This window comes from Hemiscyllium ocellatum, chromosome 46 (assembly GCF_020745735.1).
Source record: "Hemiscyllium ocellatum isolate sHemOce1 chromosome 46, sHemOce1.pat.X.cur, whole genome shotgun sequence".
Lineage (NCBI taxonomy): Eukaryota > Metazoa > Chordata > Chondrichthyes > Orectolobiformes > Hemiscylliidae > Hemiscyllium > Hemiscyllium ocellatum.
In genome coordinates, this window is record NC_083446.1 from 529,534 (window position 1) to 552,515 (window position 22,982).

The 22,982-nt window shown below is 44.9% G+C and overlaps 1 protein-coding gene across 6 annotated transcripts in view; it reads left to right on the forward strand.

Annotated features, from left to right (window-relative positions):
- Nucleotides 1-22,982, forward strand: part of mark2b (MAP/microtubule affinity-regulating kinase 2b) — a 171,242-nt gene that overhangs the window by 67,554 nt on the left and 80,706 nt on the right. For all 6 annotated transcript variants that reach the window (XM_060855450.1, XM_060855447.1, XM_060855448.1 and 3 more), the window contains exons 2-3: nt 401-595; nt 4,558-4,611. In XM_060855450.1, the coding sequence (XP_060711433.1) occupies nt 401-595; nt 4,558-4,611 (249 nt within the window). The remainder of the gene's footprint in view (nt 1-400; nt 596-4,557; nt 4,612-22,982) is intronic.

Here is a 22,982-nt window from a genome sequence, read left to right on the forward strand (position 1 = left end):
CTGTTTAACCCTTTGAAGCTCTTAGACCATTTGCTTAGTTAGCTCACGGTAATTCTATATCTCCACGTTTAACTTCACCTCACTAACTCCAATTGTCTCAGATTCTTCAACTGCCTTTCCAGTTAGAAGTTAATAATATAAAGTTCAAATTTTGAAGTTATTCCCAGAGTTCATTCTTTTCCTTACCTGTCACTTTGCACTCAGCTGGCACTTCAGTTATAATTAAGAAGCTTATATTTACTTGATCTTGAGCAGTGGCCCTCAGTTTATCCTGAGAACACTGCTATGATCAATCTCTTTGTAGCCACAGTAATATCTCTGTTTTTCCAGATGTGATCCTGTGCTTTTTGGGTTTTTCCTGTGTTGGATACACTGCTGATTGCCTTTGTGTTTTCTACAGCACACAGGGGGTCACCCAGACCCACCGGTCCAGTCAAAGTCGAGCAGCAGATCCAGCATGCCGCGATGTCGCAGCTCCATCGCTACCACTGCCGAGGACACTCCCCACATCGGTAACTACAGGCTGCTCAAAACTATTGGCAAAGGCAACTTCGCCAAGGTCAAGCTGGCCCGGCATGTTCTCACTGGCAAGGAGGTAAGTGCCGAGACTGCCCTCTATCCCGCTGGCATGCAAATCTCCCAAACCAGCCTCTTTCTTGCTTTTCCCACTCTCTTTCACACATGTGCTCTCTTACCCTGACTCTCGCACTCTCTCTCTTATCCCTACTCTCTCGCCTGTGCTTGTCTTTCCTCTCTTTCTCTCTTGCCTCATCTCGCCCTCTTGCTCCTTGTGTCACTCTTTCTTTCTTTCTCTCTTTCTCTCTCTTGTCTCATCCCCGTCTCTCATCTCATCCTTTGTTTCTTCCTTGTCCCTCTCACTTTCTTGCCTCAACCTCTTCCGCTCTCTTCAACACGGTAGCTCAGTGGTTAGCAGTGCTGTCCCACAGCACCAGAGACCTGGGTTCGATTCCATCCTCTGACGACTCTGTGGAGTTTGCACATTCTCCCATTGTCTGTGTGGGTTTCCCTTGGATGCTCTGGTTTCCTCCCATAGTCCAAAGATGTGCAGGTAAGGTGGACTGGCCATGCCAAATTGTCCCTAGTGTCCAGGGATGTGTTGACTAGGTGGGTTAGCCACGGGAAATGCAGGCATACAAGGATTAGGTAGGAATGTGGACTCGATGGGCCGAATGGCCTGACACTTTGATTTTATGACCTTTTCCTCTCATCTTGACTTTACCCCCTTGTCTCACCCTTGCACTCTCCTTCTCTGTCTTGTCTCGCCCTAGCCCACTTCATCTCTTCCCTGTCAAAGGGTCAGTGCTAAGGAAGTGCCACATTGTCAGAGGGTCAGCACTGAGAAAATGGCAGAGTGTTGTCTTTCTGATGAGATGGAGGACGTGTCCACTTGTCCTGTAAGGCGAGGAATTCCTGATCTAGTATTACACAAAGGTTGCATTGTTCGCACGATGCTCTGGCCTTCACCAGTCCTAATATTCCATTGCTTTCACCTGAACTTCAAGTCAAAACCTACCCTTTCCACAGCTGATGCAAGGGGAAGGAGATTGCCGTGTACTGGTTTCTGTTTGGCTCGCTGTCCTAGCTTCCACCTGGCTTTCTCTGGGTTGGAGTTACTACAATGGCATTCGGTTATCGAGCTGCTATGGGGGAACAGGATGCACAAGTTTGAAACTGGCTGGGTCAGTGCTGATTCAGAGAAGCAGCATACCGTTTCAGGATCTGCTGTGGGAAGAGGTGCCTTGGGCACGTGACACAACATTTTTCCGTGACATGTTTAACAAATTAACCACTCCCCTCTTTATTTATAATGCTCATTCTGCACATATATAAACAGTGTTTATTTGAAGTGCTGCCAACTGCTTGAAGAACATTGCACACCAAAGGCAGATATCTTTTTGTCATTCTCTAGTGTGCCTCCTTGACCCCCTGCTGCTGATTCCTGTGGGTCAGTGTTCCTGCTGAGCTGAAAACTGCCTCCTGTTGAGCAGGCTGACACGTTGAAGAGAATTGACCATTCATTTTGAATTGAATTGAATTGAATTTATTGTCACGTGTACCAAGGCACAGTGAAAAGCTTTGTCTTGCGAGCAATACAGACAGACCAGAGTTAAGTAGCATAGATAAGTAAATGACAGGTAAAAAGTGGCAAAAACAAAACCACAGGTACAGGTGAATGTTAAGAGATTGTTAATCCATTTAGTATTGTAACAGTAGGGTAGAAACTGTTTTGAAACTGGCTGGTACATGTGTTCAGGCTTCTGTACCTCCTCCCTGATGATAGAGGTTGTAGAAAAATGTTGCCAGGGTGGGGTGGATCTTTGAGAATGCTGGTGCCTTTCCTTGACATCCTGCCGAAAGTCAATAATGAATTCCTTGGTTTTGCTGGTATTGAGAGCTAGGTTGTTCTCAGTGCACCATTTTTCCAGGTCTTCCACCTCCTGTCTGTAGTCTGTTTCGTCACCATCTGAGATTCAACCGACTATGATGGTGTCATCAGCAAACTTGTAAATGGCATTAGTCTGGTATTTGGCGACGAAATCATGGGTATACAGTGAATACAATAGGGGGCTGAGTACGCCTTCCGGATGGCCTCCATGTTGAGTGTTAGTGAGGATGAACACAACCAGTCTTCACTGATTGTAGCCTGTGGGTTAGGAAACTGAGGATCCAGTTGCAGAGAGTGAGGCTTAGTCCGAGATCACTAAGTTTAGTAATCCGTCTCAAAGGGATAATAGTGTTGAAGGCTGATGTCAAAATGCTCTAGGGAGGAGTGAAGGGTAAATGATATGGCATCTGATGTGGATCTGTTGGTCCGATAGGCAAATTGGAGTGGTTCGAGAGTAGTGGGGAGGCTGGAGTTGATTAACGCATGACCAGCCTTTCAAAGCACTTCATGACCACCGAAGTTAGGGCCACTGGGTGGTAATCATTGAGACATGCTGCATGAGCCTTCAAAGGCACAGGGATGATGTTGGACAGTGGTCTGCTGCAGGGAGAGGTTGAAGATGTCCGAGAGGACCTCTGCTAGTTGATCTGCGCATGCTTTGATTGCACGTCCTGGTACTCCATCTGGTCCCATCGCTTTCCTTGTATTCACATGAAGGAAAACTGATCTGATCTCAGATGCAGTGACCGATGGGATAGTTTGTCAGGACTTATCGGAATAGGAGTTACCTTTCTGCTGAAATTCTGCTCAAAGCGAGCATAGAAGGTTGAGTGCTTGTGGAGGGGAATTAGTTTCTGAGCTCCAGGAGAGAACGAGAGGGATTCCTGATTGGAACACTGATAAAGAGAAGGAAGGCGAGTGAGAGAGGACATCACTTCAGACTAAGGGAGAGTTCAGGAATTCCCAAGCAGGACACTGGGGAAGAGTTGGGGGATTTATGGTTAGCACACTGGGGGAGTGGGTGACAGAAAAGTGTTTCCAGGTCTGAGTTTGGGTGAAGAAAGAGTTGTTCCTGATGAGTGTTGTAGGGTGAGGCTGGTTCCAGTTTGGAACGATAGCTGAGAGAAGGAGGATTTCCTGTCAGCAACTTGAAAAAGGGGAGACATTTTTCAGATAGGATTCCTGGAAGAGATGGAGATGTTTGTGATCAGGATGTGAAGCCAATTCCCAGTCAAAGCCCTGTGAAGTTGGAGGTGGACACGAGGATCTCCGAGCAGCACATTGAGATGAGAAGGGATTTCAGACCGCATCATCAGGATTGTGGGCTGATTCCCAATCAGAGCTCCCAAACAGCTGGAGGGTTAAAGCTCAGGGTGTCGAGGAAGAGAGGGTGAAAATTCTTAACCAGAGTGTGGGAGGAAGAGAGCTTTCCTAATCGGACTGTTGGGAGTAAGTGGTGATTCCACACTTGGGAGCCTTGGGAGGGAGAGGATTTTCCTGGTCGGAGCCTTGGGAGGAAGAGGGATTTCCAGACCCGGGTGTTGAAGATGGGTGGGGGTGATGGGAATCCAGATTGGATTGGTTTGGAGGTGGTGGGGAGATAATTTCAGATTGGATTGTCAGAGTGGAAGGAGGATTCTGGATCTGATTGATGGGAGGGGCTTTGGTCCCTGCTGGAATTATGAGAGTGGCAGGGGCGGACTCTGAATTGGATTATAGGTATGGTTTCCAGCTCGGAATATTGGGTGGGTTGGAAGGCGTCGGGCACGAGAGTTTGGGATGTATCCAGCTCAGATTATTGGGGGCGGAATGACATTCTGGATCAGGTGGTAGTGGGGGGTTGGGGGCTCTGGCTTGAATTGTTTTATTTGGTGGGGTGGGGTGGGGTGTGCGTATTCCTGTTGAAAACAGTAGGATGGAGTTGGCTTTCCCGATCTTTGCTTTGGAAGCAGGTGGGGAAACTCTCGGTAGCGTTGTGCAGGGCAAGATCCCAGTTTGGAGTAAAAGTGCGTGATGGTATTCCTGATCGGAATGTGGATTGTGGGTGATTCCAGAGTGTGGCGAGAGACAGTTGGAAGATTTGCTGATTGGATTGTGTGAAATGTAGAGTCTCCAATTTGGAATTAACAATATCTTTCTCATTGCTGCAGGTTGCTGTTAAAATAATTGATAAAACCCAGCTGAACTCTTCCAGTCTGCAAAAGGTAAGACCCAGGTTTCATTTCTTATCAGCTGAGGATGGGAGTGGGAGGGGTTTTTCATCCTGCCTCTTGTTTTGGAGTCTGGTCACTGCTTTGAAGAGCTGTCTGACCCTCAGGGAAATGAAAGGCGTGGAATGAGGGTCTGGGAAGGCATTTACTGCTGAATTTTGCCAAGTCTTCCTGATGCTGTCCCGTGGCCGTGTGTAGTGACTGTATGGGTGAACAGCGAGCCCGTGTTGGCGTGTGGGTGACGCTGCTGATGTTTGGTTGAGCAGACACTCTGAGGTGGCTGCCTGTCAGACTGCAGCCCATCAGCTCCTCATTCTGGTTGCTATGCAGCCAGTGGGAGCTGATCTGTCGACCTAAAATCTGTCGGGTTTTCTCTCCTGGCATCCAATGTAAATTTGCTTGTCATTGCCTTGGGAACAGAGTCAGAGTTGGCAGAGGCTTTTACTGAATAAAATCTTTGCCCTGCTGAGAAGCTAACTGTTACCTGAGCTGTTTAAACTGCTGGACCAAGGCTGAGATTACCCCGAGGACCTGGGCTGAGTGCAGCGGTCAGTGATTCATTCTCAGGTTTGAGGCTGCACTGTAACCTGCAGTCTGTTCACACCATGCAGAATAGGCTTGTACAATCTTTACACGTGGGTCATATTTCAAAGTTTCTGTCACTTGGAGGGACAGTGAAAAATATTTCACAGCGTTCCGGTTTGAGATGCAACAAGCATGAATTTCAGGAAAAGAATTCCTAGCCATTAATTGATTTCAAAAATGAATCAAAATGCCAGTGAAAGTGCTATGCTGCAGAGCTCACTTATAAAATGCCATTTTTTCTTTTTGCTGATTTTGGTTCAGAAGCAGAGATTAGAACCTCAGCTCTGATCACTCGGGAAGGGGCGCAATCAAGCCTGATCTCTCCCTATCTCTGCCTGTCCACATCCCCCCACCTCGTTCCCTGACCCCCATCATATCCCTAACACCCCCCAGCCCTTGCTGCCTGACTCCACCACCCTATCCTTGCTCCCTGACACCCTTTCCCCCCTCCACCCACTCCAAACTTGCTGAAGTGCTGCTCCCCCCACTTTGTGCTTTCAAGTTCCTTTGGCTGTAAACTCTCTCTGACTGGCTTTTTATTTCACCACCCTCTTGCTCCTAATCTTTCTGACAGACCCTGTGTTTCTGTTGCAAAGTCTATCATATCAATCACGCAGTGGGAATGTTACCTTTCACACTCAGTCCAAGCTGACAGTCAACACATCTCGTCCACATCCCGCACCTCTGCCCTCAGACCCCACCCCTCCAACCGTAACAAGGACAGAATGCCCCTTGGTGCTCACCTTCCACCCTACAAACCTTTGCATAAACCAAATCATCCGCTGACATTTCCGCCACCTCCAAAAAGACCCCACTTCCAGGGATATATTTCCCTCCCCACCCCTTTCCGCCTTCAGCAAAGACCGTTCCCTCCGTGACTACCTGGTCAGGTCCATGCCCTCCCTACAACCCACCCTCCCATCCTGGCACTTTCCCCTGCCACCGCAGGAACTGTAAAACCTGTGCCCACACCACCTCCCTCACCTCTATCCAAAGCCCTAAAGGAGCCTTCCACATCCATTAAAGTTTTACCTGCACATCCACCAATATCATTTATTGTATCCGTTGCTCCCGATGCGGTCTCCTCTACATTGGGAGACTGGGCGCCTCCTAGCAGAGCGCTTTAGGGAACATCTCCGAGACACCCGCACCAATCAACCACATGCCCTGTGGCCCAACATTTCAACTCCCCCTCCCATTCTGCCGAGGACATGGAGGTCCTGGGCCTCCTTCACCACCAGACGTCTAGAGGAAGAACGCCTCATCTTCCGCCTCGGAACACTTCAACCCCAGGACATCAATGTGGACTTCAACAGTTTCATTTCCCCTTCCCCCACCTCACCCTAGTTCCGAACTTTCAGCTCAGCACTGTCCCCATGACTTGTCCAGACTTGTTCTACTTGCCTATCTCCTTTTATCTCCTTTTCCACCTATCCACTCCACCCTCTCCTTCCTGACCTATCACCTTCATCCCCTCCCCCACTCACCCATTGTACTCTATGCTACTTTCGCCCCACCCCCCACCCTCCTCTAGTTTATCTTTCCACGCTTCAGGCTGACTGACTTTATTCCTGATGAAAGGCTTTTGTCTGAAACGTCGATTTTGCTGCACTTTGGATGCTGCCTGAACTGCTGTGCTTTTCCAGCACCACTAATCCAGAATCTGGTTTCCAGCATCTGCAGTCATTGTTTTTACCCAGTCAGTGGGCCAGGCTAATGTTCTTGAGACACAGCAGCTAGTGGGGCATGAGTTCCATTCATAAAATCTGGAATGGAAAGCTAGTCTCAATTTCATGGATGGTATCATGACTATCATTGATTATAATAAAAATCCATCTGGGAAGGAAATCTACCATCCTTACCCAGTCTGGCGTACATGTCACTCCAGACCCGCAGTAATGTGGCTAGCTCTTAACTGCCCTCTGAAATGGCCAAGCCAGTCCCTCAGTTCAAGGGCAGTGTAGGATTGACCACAAATGCAGTGATAAAGAGTGTATTTTTGAGTTGTGGCCAAGATGGTTGAGGCTGTCCCTGAGTTGGTGGTGGGTAACTGCTTTCACACTGAGCGGTTTAACACACCACTTCAGAGGCTTTCAATCAAATTGAGGTCACGAGTATGAACTCTTTTATATCGCATCCAGCATGTCAATTTCTCACTTTTGAAAGACTGACCCCCAAGATCTCTGCTGACCCTGTATCTGCCTTGATTTCTGGGGGATGATTGCTTATTTCCTACATAACCCAGAACTCTATTCTTGAATGACAAGACTATGCAATGTACAGTTTTTCCAACACTCTGTCTGAGATGGTAATATACTGTATTCAGGGATACATAATTAGTGAGCTGTCAGTAGTTGTCAAGTGCAATGAAGAGTCACCTGACACGAAATGTTACCCCTGCTTTCTCCCCACAGATGCTGCCAGATCTGCTGAGTCTTTCAAGCGATTTCTGTTTCTGTAGTGTGTGTGCTGGCTCCTTGTGATTTCACACTGCTTAATTAACTGGCTTCCATTTCTGTTTGCCCCCAGTGATTCTATAAGAGACTGAGATAGGCTCCTTTAACTCTTCCCTTCCTTCCACCCCCGCTCCAACCTGACTGTTAGGAAATTATCTGTTAGTCAGTTGAGATGTTGAAATGCTGCTTGATGCTGCCATACATTTTGAAACTCTTTCCCTGCTCCTCATTTCATCGTTGAGGGTTTCTGTGTTTTTGCCTACGTCAAAAATTAAAGAATTGTTAGTGGAACTCGTCATAATCATAAGCCTGCTTGGTCTTTCATCCTTCGCCTGGTAATTACTCTGCCTGCATTGAAGACAGGTGGAGACATGAAGGAGTTAGCTGCTGTCTACAGCAGTTGTTAGTGCTATAAACTGTTGGGGGTTTCCAAGGCAACCCTGCAACAAAGCCCACTCATCCGCTGAGTTCGCAGCTCGGTTATAATGCTACTTTGTCAGGACCTGCTTTCATTCTTAAAGGGGATGTGTATTCATGCAGTCTCTCAGTCCCACGCATTATGGAGGCAGATAATTGTATCCTTACCACGGAGTGTTTCTGCTCTGTGTCAACCCTAAATATTCTTGGCAGGAGTTGGCCCACCAAATATCCGTTCTGTGTAGTATTCCAGAGTGGTGACGGTGGGCTGAGATTGTCACCTTGCACTGTCAGTGATGGAACTGTCAGGTAGCTCACAACCAAGCCAGTGACAGACTCAATTGCTAGGCACTGCCAATACAGCTTGTACAGGGGTGCTCAGAGGAAGAGTGAGAATTACACTGAGGGCATGGGGTGGTGCTCCTTGATGCTGTCCAAGGACTGAATGTGTAAGACAGCACTCGGGCACAGAATCTGTCTTCAGTGCTATTGCTCACCATATCAGTCTGTCTCAGGGCAGCTCACTGTCTGAGCCAATGCACAAAGCGTGGTTAATCATATTGTCACAGCCTTTGCATAGTACTGAGGTGTAGGAGGCAGATAATGTGAGCATAGCAAATTGCAGAGAGTTCTGAATGCAGCCCAGTCCATTGCCAAAACCAGCTTTCCTTCCATTGACTTTGTCTATACTTCCCGTGGCCTTGTGAAAGCAGCCAACACAATGAAAGGCCTCTCCCACCCCGGTTATACTCTCTCCCGCTCTCTTCCATCGGACAGAAGATAGAAAAGTTTTAAAATATATACTGACAGATTCAAGAACAGCTTCTCTCCCACTGTTATCAGACTTATGAACAGACCCCTCATATATTAGAGTTGATCTTTCTCTGTAACTTCTCTCTACATGTAGCTGAACACTGCATTCTGTATTTTGTTCTGTTAACCTGATGTACTTATATAAGGTATGATTTGTCTGGTTAGCATACAAAGCAATATTTTTCACTACATCTCCATACATGTGACAATAATAAATCAAATCTAATGCCACAAATAGCAATGTTCACCAGATTGTCCTCATACAGGTATCTGTTCAAGGTTAGGTTTTCATCTGACAACAGTGGGCCGAACCCCTGCTGCTCATCCCCCACATGGGATCTTCTCCATCTACCTAAAAGGGCACTCAGCAAATTAGTTTACTGTCCAGGGTGAATGGCAGCACTTATGAAAATATGGTTTCCCTTCAGCTCTCTAACCAAGCCTGGAAAATTGTACTCCAAACTCTGGAATAGTATTTGAATGGACAGCTCTGTGACTTCAGTATGAGTGCTGCCAGTTGCTCAGTATTCTATATGTCGGAGTGGTGCCTTTGATGGGTAGGCGGAGATGAAACAACAGAATGAAATCAAGGTGGGTGACCATTCTGCCCATCTTAGCTCAGCGATATTTGGCTGACCCAACACTGAAGCTTGATCCAAGGTCTGGATATGCCTCCAAGTTGTGTGCATCATGGAGAGGCTTGTTTGCTGATCATTGCCCCAAACAGTATGTGGTTCCCAAAACCATACAACATCAAACAAAATGAGGTCATGATTTTCTGGCTACTTTGGGATAAAGCTTTCTCCTAACAGGATATGTTTCCAGACTCCTGTTTTTATGTTCTGTCTCAATGCTGTGGTTTACAGTTCAGAAGTACACTAGTGACCATGACATTTGCATAATATCTAGTCACACCTAGTTTAGTGTACACGCCCTGCACTGAATCAGTTTCTCTGTGAGACTGAGTAAAGGAGAAACTGAACATGCCTGCCTTAAGGAATGTTCTCAAAGTACATAGGGACAATAGTGAGTGCAAGACGAAAAGGAGTAATGTGATATTACAAAAGTGCTGTTGAGTAATCTCTACAATCCATCTTTTATCTGGAAGTCTCATAGAGCCATACTAGAGGCAAGGTGAGTTTCATGAAACAGCATGAAAGTCACCTCTCCCTCCCATGTACTCGCCACACATCCTAACTCAGGTTACTCATACCCTAGGTCCCGAAATAATTTCTGAAAGAATTCCATCTTATTATGGTCAGATCACATCTCTGTAGGAAGCCTGTATGGTAGACTAACCAATTAGTCGATGAAAGATTGTTCCCACAGATTAGTCAGAGTACATGAAGGTGGGAAAGTATAAAATCATTGAAGTTTTCAAGTACAATCCCTGTGATGCAGGAGTCCTGCTGGGCCTGTTTGTAGGAGGATCCTGTGTGTTCAGTCCTCCTCACTTGTGAGAGGGTTGGGGGCTGTTTGCCTGTATCTCAGGATCACTTCAGGGTGTTTTGATCGTGTGAGCCCCAGTCTGGGGGAGTGTATGAATGAGCATATACTGGTGGTTGGTTAGAACCAAGGGGCCTGTGTGCACTTTCTTCAGTGCTCCTGCTTACTAATATAATGCATTTATAATCTCCTTATTGTATTTGATCTCCATTTTCTCTAAATTACTATAATTGCTGTTTTCAGCTTCTCTGTGTGAAAATTGTTTATTTGATTTTTCATCTTGCAATATGGGATATTTTATTTTATCTCTACAACATGGTTCATGTCAAAGACCGGACAGGACCGCGATTTCAGTGTTAGCGATCACCTATACTGAGCAAATGTGATTTGTATCTCAAACACTTCTGCAGCTGAGATTGAACTTGATGAAATTAATATAGCAAAAGCAATAGTGCTCTCTGAAGATTAGCAGGGAGAGTTATCTGGTCTCTAACTGTTAACCTGGTAGCTCAGGCCTCATCATTTTCTTTTACTTGTTAAAAATTTAAAGCAGGTTTTAATTTGACAGTTTGCTTCATGGAACATGACCAGTGCTGTCTGGGCCAGTGTTTATTATCCATTCCTATTTGCCCTTGAGAAGGTGAAGGTGAATTGGCTCATTGTACTACTGCAGTCCAAGGGGTGTAGGTGTATACACAATGTTGTTAGGGAGGGATTTCAAGGATTTTGATGGATAGGTGCCAATCAATGGGTTGCTTTGTCCTGGATGGTGAGGCTTCTTTGGTATTGTGGAGTTGCACGCTTAGAGTCATAGAGGATTGTTCTGATCCATTGACCTCTGGGTTATGGGCCCAGCATCCTCCCACTGTGCCACTTTGTTAGTATTTCATCACATTCCTAACTTGGACCTTGTCAATGTTAGACAGGCTCTGGGCAATAGGAAGGTGGTTAATCACTATAGAATTCTCAGCTTGTTTCCTATTGTTGCAGCCACAGTATTTATATGACTGGTCCAGTTTAGTTTCTGGTCAACAGTAACCCGTGGGATGTTGATAGTAGGACATGTGGTGTTGGCCGTTGCCTTTGTATGTCAAACGGTATTGGCTAGATTCTCTCTTGTTAGCGATGACTGTTGCTTAGTATTTGTTGGAGATGGTTATGGTGCCACAAGAAAGAAACTAACTGTCACCCCTTACTGTTCAGTGACACTACCACTGCTGAATTCCCCACTGTCAGCATCAGCTGCTCAGCGGTTTTCTGATTTCTGTCTACAGTTTGGGAAGAATGAAGACAGATTTATAAATGCGTCAGGATTGTGTCATGTCCTGATTTCATTGACCTGATAAGAAATGACTTTCAGTTTGTTATGAGCTTATGTTCCATAGATGTTGAAATAGGGGCACTCACTGCTGCTTCAGTGCTTCCTGTGAGAGGCAGAGCAGGCTCTTTTGACTCCGGTGTGTTTGGTGGCCAGGCTCGAGCTGCTTTGTGAATGTACAGAGTCTTGACAGGCAAGAGGATTCTTTTGAGAGAGAAATGCTTTGCGCTTAGTGTTGGTGCACACTGGGTTTTAATGAAGGAGCCATTAATTGTGAGAATTTGAGAATGTAACCTGTGGGCTTGTAGATTTGATTAAAATTGGATCCTCATTAGGCAGACCTGGCCCTCAACAGTCTGGAAAATTGCAGCTGCATGGATAATGGGACCATTAATCATTTCCTAATTGGGAACATTGACCACAGCGAGGGCGAGGGAGGAGAGTTGCAATGCTTTGCATCGTTGTGGAAGGCAGACAAAAGAAACCCCTGCCAGAGATGTTAAGACCGTGCATCACAATGCTGTTTGGGCATTGGGTGGACGGAGGAACTTAGGATGGGGCTCATATTTTAGTAACTTGCTTCCCAGGTGAATCAGTCCTGGTGTATAATGACATCTGATTGGCAATTCAGTATTAGAAAAATAGTTTGTTGTCAATCACTGTATCCAGTGTGCATTCATTAGCCATGGGGCAATGATTTTTTTAACACTCATACAGTTCTGTTCAAACTTTGCATTTCTATTTTACATCACAGCATGTTGGTATGGTTTTCATTGTGAAGATTATAAGGTGATACAGAACTGAGAGAAACTTAAACTTCCTGTCTTATTCACTGAAACCTAAATTTCAGAATCGACTATAAATAATTATTTCTTGTGCTCACCTCTACCTTCCTCCTTGAAATTGTTTACACTGAGCTACAATTTGGGCTAAATCCCAAAGGACTTTATTCTCATTCAGTGCAAAACAACCCAGACTTCCATGTCCAGATTCACATCTCTCTCGTTTTAATCATTTTCGTCATATGTATATGGTGCACAGGATTTGCCCCTTTCCACAAGATCCTTCTGGATTCCCTTGTGAAGATTCTTATCCATTCCTGAGGCAGCAAGTTCCTCATTGTCTTGATATGTAGTTGAGGCTAAAGCAACTAGTCTGATTTCTTTATAAGATTACTCAGAGACAAAACAAAGTACTAACTAATAACCAGGATGTTTGCAGCAAGTGTACTACTTGTGAAACTATCTATGAGCTTATGAATTAGGAGTAGGTATAGGCCATTTAGCCCCTCAAGCCTGCTTCGCCATTCAAGGAAATGTTGGGTAAATCGATTATAGCCTCTTACCCTCGTCCCTGGCTACCTCAGATAACCTTCGACCCCTTTGCTTAACAAGACTTTATCTACTAAAGTAAACAAAGACTTGGCACACCTGCCATCATTGGTCAGAGCATCGAATGTAGGAATTGGGACATCATGTTGTGGCTGCATGAGATATTGGTTAGGCGACTTTTAATTCTGGTCGCCCTGCTATAGCAAGGAGCTTGCTAAACCTGAGAGGGTGTAGAAAGATTGACAAAGATGTTGCTGGGGTTGGAGGGTTTGAGCTATAAAGAGAACCTAAATAGGCTGGGGCTTTCTTCCCTGGTGTGTCTGAGGCTGAGAGGTGACATTGTACAGATTTCTAAAACCATGAGGGGTATTGATAGGGTGAATAGCCAAGATCTTTTTCCGAGGGTCGGCAAGTCCAAAACTAGAGGGCATAGATTTGAGGTGAGAATGGAACGATTTAAGAGAGACCTGAGGTATAACCTTTTCAAGCAGAGGGTGGTGCGTTTATGGAATGAGCTGCCAGAGGTAGTGGTAGAGGCTGGTACAATTACAGCATTTAAAAGGCATTTGGATGGGTATATGAATGGGAAGGGTTTAGAGGGATATGGACCAATTGCTGGCAAATGGAACTAGGTCAGATTAGGATGTCTGGTCGGCATGGACCAGTTGGACAGAAGGGTCTGTTTCTGTGCTGCATGATTCTGACTCTATAACTGTGAATGCTGATGATCTGAGCTAGTTCAGAAGGGGGATGCTGGACTGGAAACATTAAATCTGTTTTCTCTCCAGAGATACTGCCAGACCTGCTGACTTTCTCCAGCAGTTTTTGTTGAAGAAGCTATGTATCCTGCTTTAAAAATTTGAAAGACTCCATTTCCATCTTCAGTTCAAATCAGAAAGGTGCAAATTAGAGGTGTTGTGATTTGCCTCTGTTGCACTGCTAGACTTCGAAGATTTTGAGTTGAGAGAATCATGAGATAGACATGCTTTGATCTGTCTTCTACAGCTTGTTTTTCCTGGAGTAGCCTGATAGCCTCACATCAGAGGCTTGCCAGTTCAGAGCATGGCTTGCCAGCAATCGCTCATGCTCTCCACCTCGGACCCGTGTGTTGGAAGTATTTTCAGGCTGACAGTTAGGTTGAGTTATTTCTCAGCAGTCAAGCCCTGGAACCGGACTTGGGAGTCTGGAACTCCTGGCTTATTGGCAGACCCAGTGTGTTATAAAATGTCTTGGTGCAGTTTTGTGAAGTTTTGGAAGGGTGTAGGAACTGCTTAATTTTGCAAGATAGAAAGAAAGAGTTGTGAGGAGTGCAGCCTTTTCTCAGTGAAGCAAAAGGGTTGGGGAGATCTGATTGGGTAGTTGATAGAATCAAGAAGGTCCTTGGGAGAAACTAGTATCATTATCAGTTTTCAAAAACACCAGTATTGTGATACACTGTGTATCCCCTTGTAGTATTCCTTTGTTTGAGATTTTCACCTTTTAAAAACAGTATCATGTACTTTGCTCCCTCCACTCCTTCTGGGCAAGCTGGAAAATCCTACTGAAATTCCTTTTAAAGGAAAATCTGATATTCCCCTTTCACTTCATCAGTTTTTTAAGTTAATTTATGTCGCTATTGTAACTCCTTGACAAATCTTATCAGCAAGCCTCCATGATGGTACCTGCTCAAAGGCAGAGTGCTGGTACCAGAGATTGAACATGAAAGTAAGGAGGTTATTATTTTATTTATACTGGTGTGACTGCCCCTTGAATACAGCATGCTGTTATGGTCTCCTTGTTTAAGTGTCATGACTTACTGGGATGGCACGCTGAAAGTCAAACCCCACTGTTGCTGGAGTTGTGACAACAGATTTTAATAAGTACACAAAGATTTCCCCAGATTACCTGTGTACTAGAGCCAGATTGACAGAATCTATGCACTAGCTTTCTGTACTTATCAAAGAATATTGTTTATTACAAGTAAATAAGCTCTAGGTAAACAATTCTGAACTGTTGGTATATAACCCTACTAATTAAATCTCTAATCCCCTTCTAAAATCTCCCTTACATGCTCATGGAGTCATAGTCAAACGACACCGGAACAGACCTTTCGGTCCAACTTTTCCATGCCAGCCAGGTATCCCAATCTGACCTAGTCCCATTGCCAGCATTTTGCCCATATCCCTCTAAACCCTTCCTATTCATATACCCATCCAGATGCCATTTAATTGTTGTAATTGTACCTATCTCAACCACGTGCTCTCGCAGCTCGTTCACACACCACCTCTACGTGATAAACATTGCCCCTCATTCTGTGATTCTGGGACATAGTCATCAACTGATCAGCAGGGAGATGATTGTACTAAGTTTGTAAACACAGTTTGATCAAAATGATGGGTTTAGAAACAGGCCCCAGTTTAACCACAGCTGTTTTTGAATTTCATTTTTGGAGGAGTAAGATAACAGCGTCACTTAGATTGACAGGCACCCTGAGTTTACACGAGTGGGCACATATCACATTTCCAGAATTAGAAAGAGACTTTCTTGCAGGAATTCAACCAGAACAGAGTCAATGGGCTTGTCTAAGAAGTGACCTGATGGAGGCTTTTAAAATCATTAAGGTATTTCAGTAGGGTAAATATAGAGAAGTTGAGGGAGATGAAAATTAAGGGCTATAGATGTAAGACAGTCACTATAGAACCCAGTGAATTCAGGAGGAAATTCTTCACACAGAATGGGGAGAATGTGGAAATTGCCACCATAGAGGTGGCACAGTTGCTCAGTGGTTAGTGCTACTGCCCCTCAGCACTGGGAACCCAGGTTTGATTTCAGCCTTGGGCGATTGCCTGCGTGGAGTTTGCTAATTCTCCCTGTGTCTGTATGGGTTTCCTCCCAAAACCGTGCTAAGTCGCTCGTAGTGTCCAGGGAGGTATGGGCTAGGTGGGTTAGTCAGGGGAAATGCAAGGTTAAAGGGATAGGATAGGAGGATAAATCTGGTTGGGATGTTCAACAGCGGGTCGGTGTGGAATCGATGGGCCAAATCTCCACACTGTAGGGATTCTATGAGGGAGGTATTGAGGTGAATAGTGCAAATGTATTTAAGGACTTGAGATGCATACTGTAGTGATTGTGATGAGGTCAGCCAGGTGGACCTCAATAAGTTTCCTGTTTGAACCAGATTAGCAGCACCAGTCTGGGAACCCTGGCTGACAGATTAAAATAAAGTGTCATAGGTTCTGTTCACTCTGAGAGCTGGATCAGTGTCAAGTACTATGCATGTAAGTAAAGGGTAGCTTGGTAGTGGGACATCGGCCTCAATGGAGTTACTTCAGTGCGATGAGAGAAAAGCATACCCCTGAAGAAATTAGCTCTCAGCAGTTGTCTTTAAGTTGGAGTAAGCATTTCTGGCATCATGCCGTTATTTGGGAAACTTGACTCGTTTGATCCTGCCGTCAAAGACTGGGTCCAGTCTGTGGAAACAATACGTTATTTTTCCAGGCAAATGAAAAGCAATCAGTAATTTTCCTGACAGCTTGTGAACCTACAGCTTTTTCAGTTATCAGGACTCTAACTTTCTGAGACAACAGGACTAAAACCTTTCAAGAGTTGACGGATTTAGTTAAGGAATATTGCAACCCCAGCCTTGTCTAATTCTGAGATACTATTGGTTCAGCAACCAGGGGAATCTGTGTTGGGATTTTTGACAACTACCAGAGGCATGTGACTTTAGTTTATTCTTAATGAGATGCTGAGACATGGCACTGCCTTGTCTTCTTGATGTAGACCCGGCAAGAAATTGTGGTCTGTTATAAATTTACATTTGTACAGATATTAGGAGAACTTCCCAACTCCAAATCCTCCTCCACCTTTCTCAGTGTATTTATGTAGGATTAATGATGTAACCTTGCAAAAGTGCCTTCTAGATGCAGCCCAACTGGACTTCAAACAGGCACTCCAATTGGCTTTATCATTGGAAAATGCAGCAAGTGGAACAAATGAGTTACAGGTTATCCTGATAGAAGTGTGCACCCTCACCAGTCCACCTGAACTTAGGGAACATCACTTGAGGGAAGGTAATTGCATAACCTCACTCAGGGAATATCCTGTACAGAGGCACTCTAGGTCAGTTAACAGCAAAACCCCAAAACAAAGCCAAGCCTTGGCCAAACACTTAACCTTTTTTTTCAGGATATGGGCCAGCAAGCATTGTGGTTGCTGCCAGTGTCCAGATTTGAGACAGCAAGAGTCCCACTTGACCCAAATTGAGTAAGAGAACTCATAGGCTGGTGTCCAGGTGAGTGCACTCGTTGGAAAGTCCAGAGGTTTGGAACAGTTAAAATGCTTAGTAACATCCAAATCCAAACCAATCAAAATAACTATCTGGTTAAATGGTCACCCGATTCTAATGAAGCTTGATACTGGTTTGACCATTTCAGTGATCACAGAACCAATCCTTCATAAAATTCGAAAAATGTGTCGCTGGAAAAGTGCAGCAGGTCAGACAGCATCCAAGGAGCAGGAGAATTGATGTTTCAGGCATACTTCGATTCTCCTTCTCCTTGGATGCTGCCTGACCTGCTGCACTTTTCCAGCAACACATTTTTCAGCTCTGATCTTCAGTATCTGCAGTCCTCACTTTCTCCTCCTTCACAAAATTCGCACTGGACTCTAACTCATATGTTTGTTCAAGACCTTGGCTATACTTATTTGCAATTGTGGTTAGATCAGGATTCCCAGAAATATGCTACAATTAATACCCATAAGAGTTTGTACCAAGATATGAGACTGCCAATTGAGGTATCATCATCCTTTTTTCAGTGGATGATTGAGAGCATTTTACAAAGTCTACTACAGGTCACCATTTATTAAAGACAACGCCCTAAGAACACGGAAGACCAATAAGGATCACTTGGAAAACTTGGAAATAGTCCTTAGTTTCTCCTGGGTGAGTGTAAGCCTTAGCAGGGAAGAATGTGTGCTCCAGGCACTGCAAGTGACCTACTTGGGCTACAAAGTTGAGAAGACTGTGTACACTTGTTGGAAGATAAAGAGTGATCAAAGGTGTCCCGTGCCCATGTCTGTACCAGAACTTAGTTCACCAGTCAAAGAAAAGATCTATTATGGAAAGCTCATATGTAACCTGGCCTCCATCCTGGCGCCTTTGCATCAACTCTTTAAAAAAGAGTCAGCATTGGAACTGGTAAGAGGCATGGACAACACGAGGTCAGGTCCAGTGACATGTAACCAAGCCATAGTTTTCAGGGAAGTGAAGAAATAACAATCATCCTTGAAAGAGCTGGCACACTCTGATCCCAAGGGAGATCTGGTAATGACATGCGTTGCCTCCCCCTATGGCATTGGGGTAGTATTAGTTCAGAGGAGGCCCAATGGAGAGGAACATCCAGTAGCTTATGCGTTCAGGACTTTGGCTAATGCAGAGCATAAATACGCTGACAAAGGTGAAGTTGGGAAGTTCTCCTAATATCTATACAAGTGTAAATTTATAACAGACCACAATTTCTTGCCAGGTCTACATCAAGAGGACAAGGCAGCGCCATCCATCAGGCCAAATTCAGCAATGGGCTGTAATTCTAAGTGTGTACAGTTACAAGTTGGGACGTTGTCCGGGAGACCAAATAGCAAATGCAGATGCATTGAGCTGCCTCCTGCTGATTGATATACCACTGGAAGAGTGCATAGTAGTTTTAAATTTTGTCCCCTCACTTCCAGTCACAGCTGACAGTATCAGACTTTGGATGCAGAAAGATTCAGTCCTGGCAAAACTGAAACAGCTGGTGGTGATGGGAGAAACCAAAGGGCCGTTGCAACCAGAACTGAAATTTCTTTGGACCTGGAGAGACCAGAACACAGTGGAGGATGGCATGTTGTAATGGGGAGCAAGGGTGATTGTCTCAAGCAAAGGTTGCCACAATGCCCAGAATGCCAACATGGACAAGAGTTACCACCAGTTAAACCTGCCACTCTTTTTTCCCCCCCCCTCCCCCAAATGCCTGGGTAAACCTGGACTTGGTTATATGTTGGTTATTCAGTCCTTTCATGGGCTCAATGTTCGCATTCATTGTGGATGCCCACTCAAAGTGGCTGGATGTGCATAGTGTTCATTCATCAACTAGGAAGATGAGAGAAAAATTGCATGGACTTTTGCAATACACAGACTATCTGAAGTGTTGATCACAGATAAAGGTCCACTGTTTACCAGCACATAAAGTCAAATGGCATTTGACACATATGTTAAGCTCTAAACCAGTCCTCGTCCAGTGATCTGGCAGCAAGAGCAGTCCAGACTTTGAAGACTGGCTTAAAGAAGCAGCCTACAGCTTCACTTGATACCGAACTATCCAGGTTCCGCTTTGAATATAGGACCACCCCTCATGCAACTACAGGGATAGATCCAGCAGAGTTATTAATGGGGACAAGACTTCACACCAGGTTAAACCTGACCTTCCTGGACCTGTGGAGGGGTAGGGTTAAACGACATCAGGAATATCAATGCTGGACACAACTCCACTCAGCAAGAAAGGCTATTTACTTCAGGGTATAAAGTTGGTGTAGGAACCATGGAAATTGCCCTGCCTGGGTAAGAGGCATGGTCAATACAAGGTCAGGTCCAGTGACGTAACAAGTTTGGGTAGGTGCGACGGTCCTGAACAGGCATGTGGACCATATGAAAGTTGCAAAATGGTGAGAAGAAAAATGTGCTCCTTGATAGCCTTTCCGACTGTTCCAGAGCCCATGGGTTTTCCATATCTGTCAAGTGTTGAAGATACCCCAGAATCTGACGTGGACATGATGAATGTCGCTGCCTCGCACCTTTGCCACCTGGGGAAGAGAATAGAATTCTTCTGAGTCATTTCAGGGGCAGGAGGCGAGCTATTGCATGGTATACACACCGCCTGTATCAAAGACAGAGTTGGAGGTACCTGACCCAGTGCTAAAACACTCCAGGAGAACTCCAAAAAAAAAAGAACTGGCCCATATCCTTGGGTTCAAAGGGAGAGGGATGTAGTGATTGTAATGAGGTCAGCCAGGTAGACCTCAGAAATGAATTCTCTGATTTTGGGCTGTTAATCTGTCCAATCAGGAAGCCTGGCTGACAAGAGTGTCAGATTTTCTGTTCGCTCTGAGGAAGCTGGATCACTGTCAAGGGCTCCCTGTGTAAATAAAGGGTGACTTGGTACCGGGATGCAGGCTTCTGTGCAGTTATTTAACATAATTGAAGGAAAAAGCAACAGGATTTACTGATGAGATGCAAAGATGATGGTGGGATGCTCTGGTGGGAAGCAAACACAGCTAAACACTCTCGTAATAAATTTTACACATGGAAACATTTCTCTTGAGACCCATCATTCCTGCACACTAATGTGAATACTCTCAGCTTACTTTGGTAAGTATGCATCCACAAACAGCTCCTTGCTGCTCACATTACAGTACCCATAGTGCAATGTCATAAATAAGAAGTAGTATTGGTGATTAAAATGGCCCATGCAGTTATTCAACCAAGGAAAATGATGATCCATCTGAAAGATACGTTGGTTATATATGCAGCAAGATACATACAGGCAAAAAAAGGCATGGGGTTATTGACTGAGGGAGAAAAGCAATTCTCTGGCTCCTGTTCAGAAGGGTTGCTGAGCTGCTTCCTGTCCTGGTGAGGCGCTGCTTCTGAGTCATCCTTCTCTGGATGCTGCTACTGGTTTGCAAGAGGCACAGAGTGGCCGGTTCACTTATGGAAGGTGTCTGGCTTATTAATTAGAAGTCTCAGCTTATAACAACTGCTGAAGATAAGATTTTTCTTTTAATCTTAAAGAGGCTTATTGCAGCGAATAGAGAGAGAACTTCTGGAGCTGCTGGTGGTCCAAAGGTTGCTTTGTATCTTGTTCACAAGCCCAAGCTGTTCAGCTACCTGAGAACCAATCATGCAGTTGTTGTTGGGGTCCGGGGGTGGGGGGGTGGGGTGGTGGTGGTGGTGGGTGGATGTGGGTGTGGACCTTTTTGACTGATAACTGGCTACTAATTCATAAACCAATTCAATTCCTGTTACCAACCAAAGTTCTTTTTTGTGCACAACTCTTTGGCTCCAGTGTGTCTGCAAACTCTGCTATAACCCACAGCTGTACAAACAGTATTCACTGAGTGTCAGATTACTTTCAAATCTTACAGAAATCCTTGTAATCCCTGGTTTTAAAACCATTCTTTTCTCATTTTAGTCTTCAATTTAAACACAAAAATGAATAGACCTGATTCTCCTGTAAGGAAGGACATAGATGTATTGGAAGCAGTTCAGGGGAGGTTTGCTCCAATACTACCTGGAACGAACAGATTGTTTTACAAGGGTAGGTTGGGCAGGCTGGGCTTGTTTCTACTAGAGTTGAGAGTGTGAGGGGTGACTTGACTGAAGGATATAAGATGCTGAATGGTTTTGATAAGATTGGCTGGGGATGGATGTTTCCTGACATCACTGAGTCTAGATTGAGTGGCACTTTTTAAAAAAAAATGATGGGTTGGCCTTGAGGCGAGAAATGCAGATTTCTTTTGAGGTTTGAAACGTGCTGCCTCAGGAGACGGTACAAGTAGGGACCTGGTTCATTTTTAAGGCAGAGTTAGTTAATCTTTTGTTAGGCAAGCAAATTAAAGATTGGCACATGTAAATGGGACTATGGAGTTTGAAACAAATAGATCAGCAGTGATCTTATTGAGCGATGGAGCAATATTGAGGGGCCAAATGGCTAACTTATGCCAATTTATAAGTTTGTTTTATAGAATAACAGTAATTCAATGTGGCTAAATGACCTCAGCATCTCGCTGCCAGTGACCGAGTTAAATGGTACCACACCTTATGTGTGTGAAATGTTTTCAAGATATTACATAACATTTGCTTGTATCTGTTCCTGAAAACCAACCTGACATCTGTGCAGGCAGCTTGGTAGAAAGACCTGGCTTTTTAACATGTTTATGGTATGTACTGTGTGACAAGCGGGCTTATTGTCCTGCAGGAGGAGTGCAAAAGACCTGTCTGATAGTGTTTACTGAATGCATAGGTTGCTGTAAAACTGCCTGCCCTTGGCACAGTGTAAACAGTGGGCGGCAAATGTCACTTAATCTGTGACGCCGATTTTCCTGGAAACTTGTAACTGATCCAGAGCTACCCGGAACTGTGAGGGATCAACCTCACCCAGAACTCCTTGTAATGTGAGCGACCGTGTGAGGCTCACCCAGAACTCTGTGTACTGTGAGGGGCACTTTAAAACTCACTTGTCTCTCACACGACAGGGAGTTCCATTGTACGGCTCACTGGGAACTCCCTGTATGTTGAGGAGCACTGTAAAACTCACTTAGAACTCACTGTAGTTTGAGGGGTACCAAGGAATCTGTGTACTGAGAGGGATACATAAGGTCCACACCAAACTTTGTGTAGTGTGAGAGATACTGTAAGGTTCACTTGGAATTCTGTACTTTGAATGACATTGCAAAACTCTCATGGAACTCCCTGTAGCATGAAAGATATTATGTAACTCACTCTAAACTCCCTGTACTGTGAGGGACACGAAAACTCACTTGGAACTTGATGTAGTGTGAGGGGTACAGTATGTCTCACCGAGAACTCTGTATACTGAGAGGGATACTGCAAAGCTCACGTTGAACTCCCTGCAGTGAGAGGAGCACTGTAAAACTTATTCAGAGAACTCTGGAGTGTGAGGAACACTGTAAAACCCACTTGGAACACTCTGTAATGTGAGGGACTCCCTGTACAGTGAGGAACACTGTAAAACTCACTCTGAACACCCTGTACAGCGAGGAACACTGTAAAACTCCCTCTGAACACCCTGTACAGCGAGGAGCATTGTAAAACTCACTCTGAACATCCTGTACAGTGAGGAACACTGTAAAACTCACTCTGAACACCCTATACAGCGAGGAACACTGTAAAACTCCCTCTGAACACCCTGTACAGCGAGGAACATTGTAAAACTCACTCTGAACACCCTTTGCAGTGAGGAA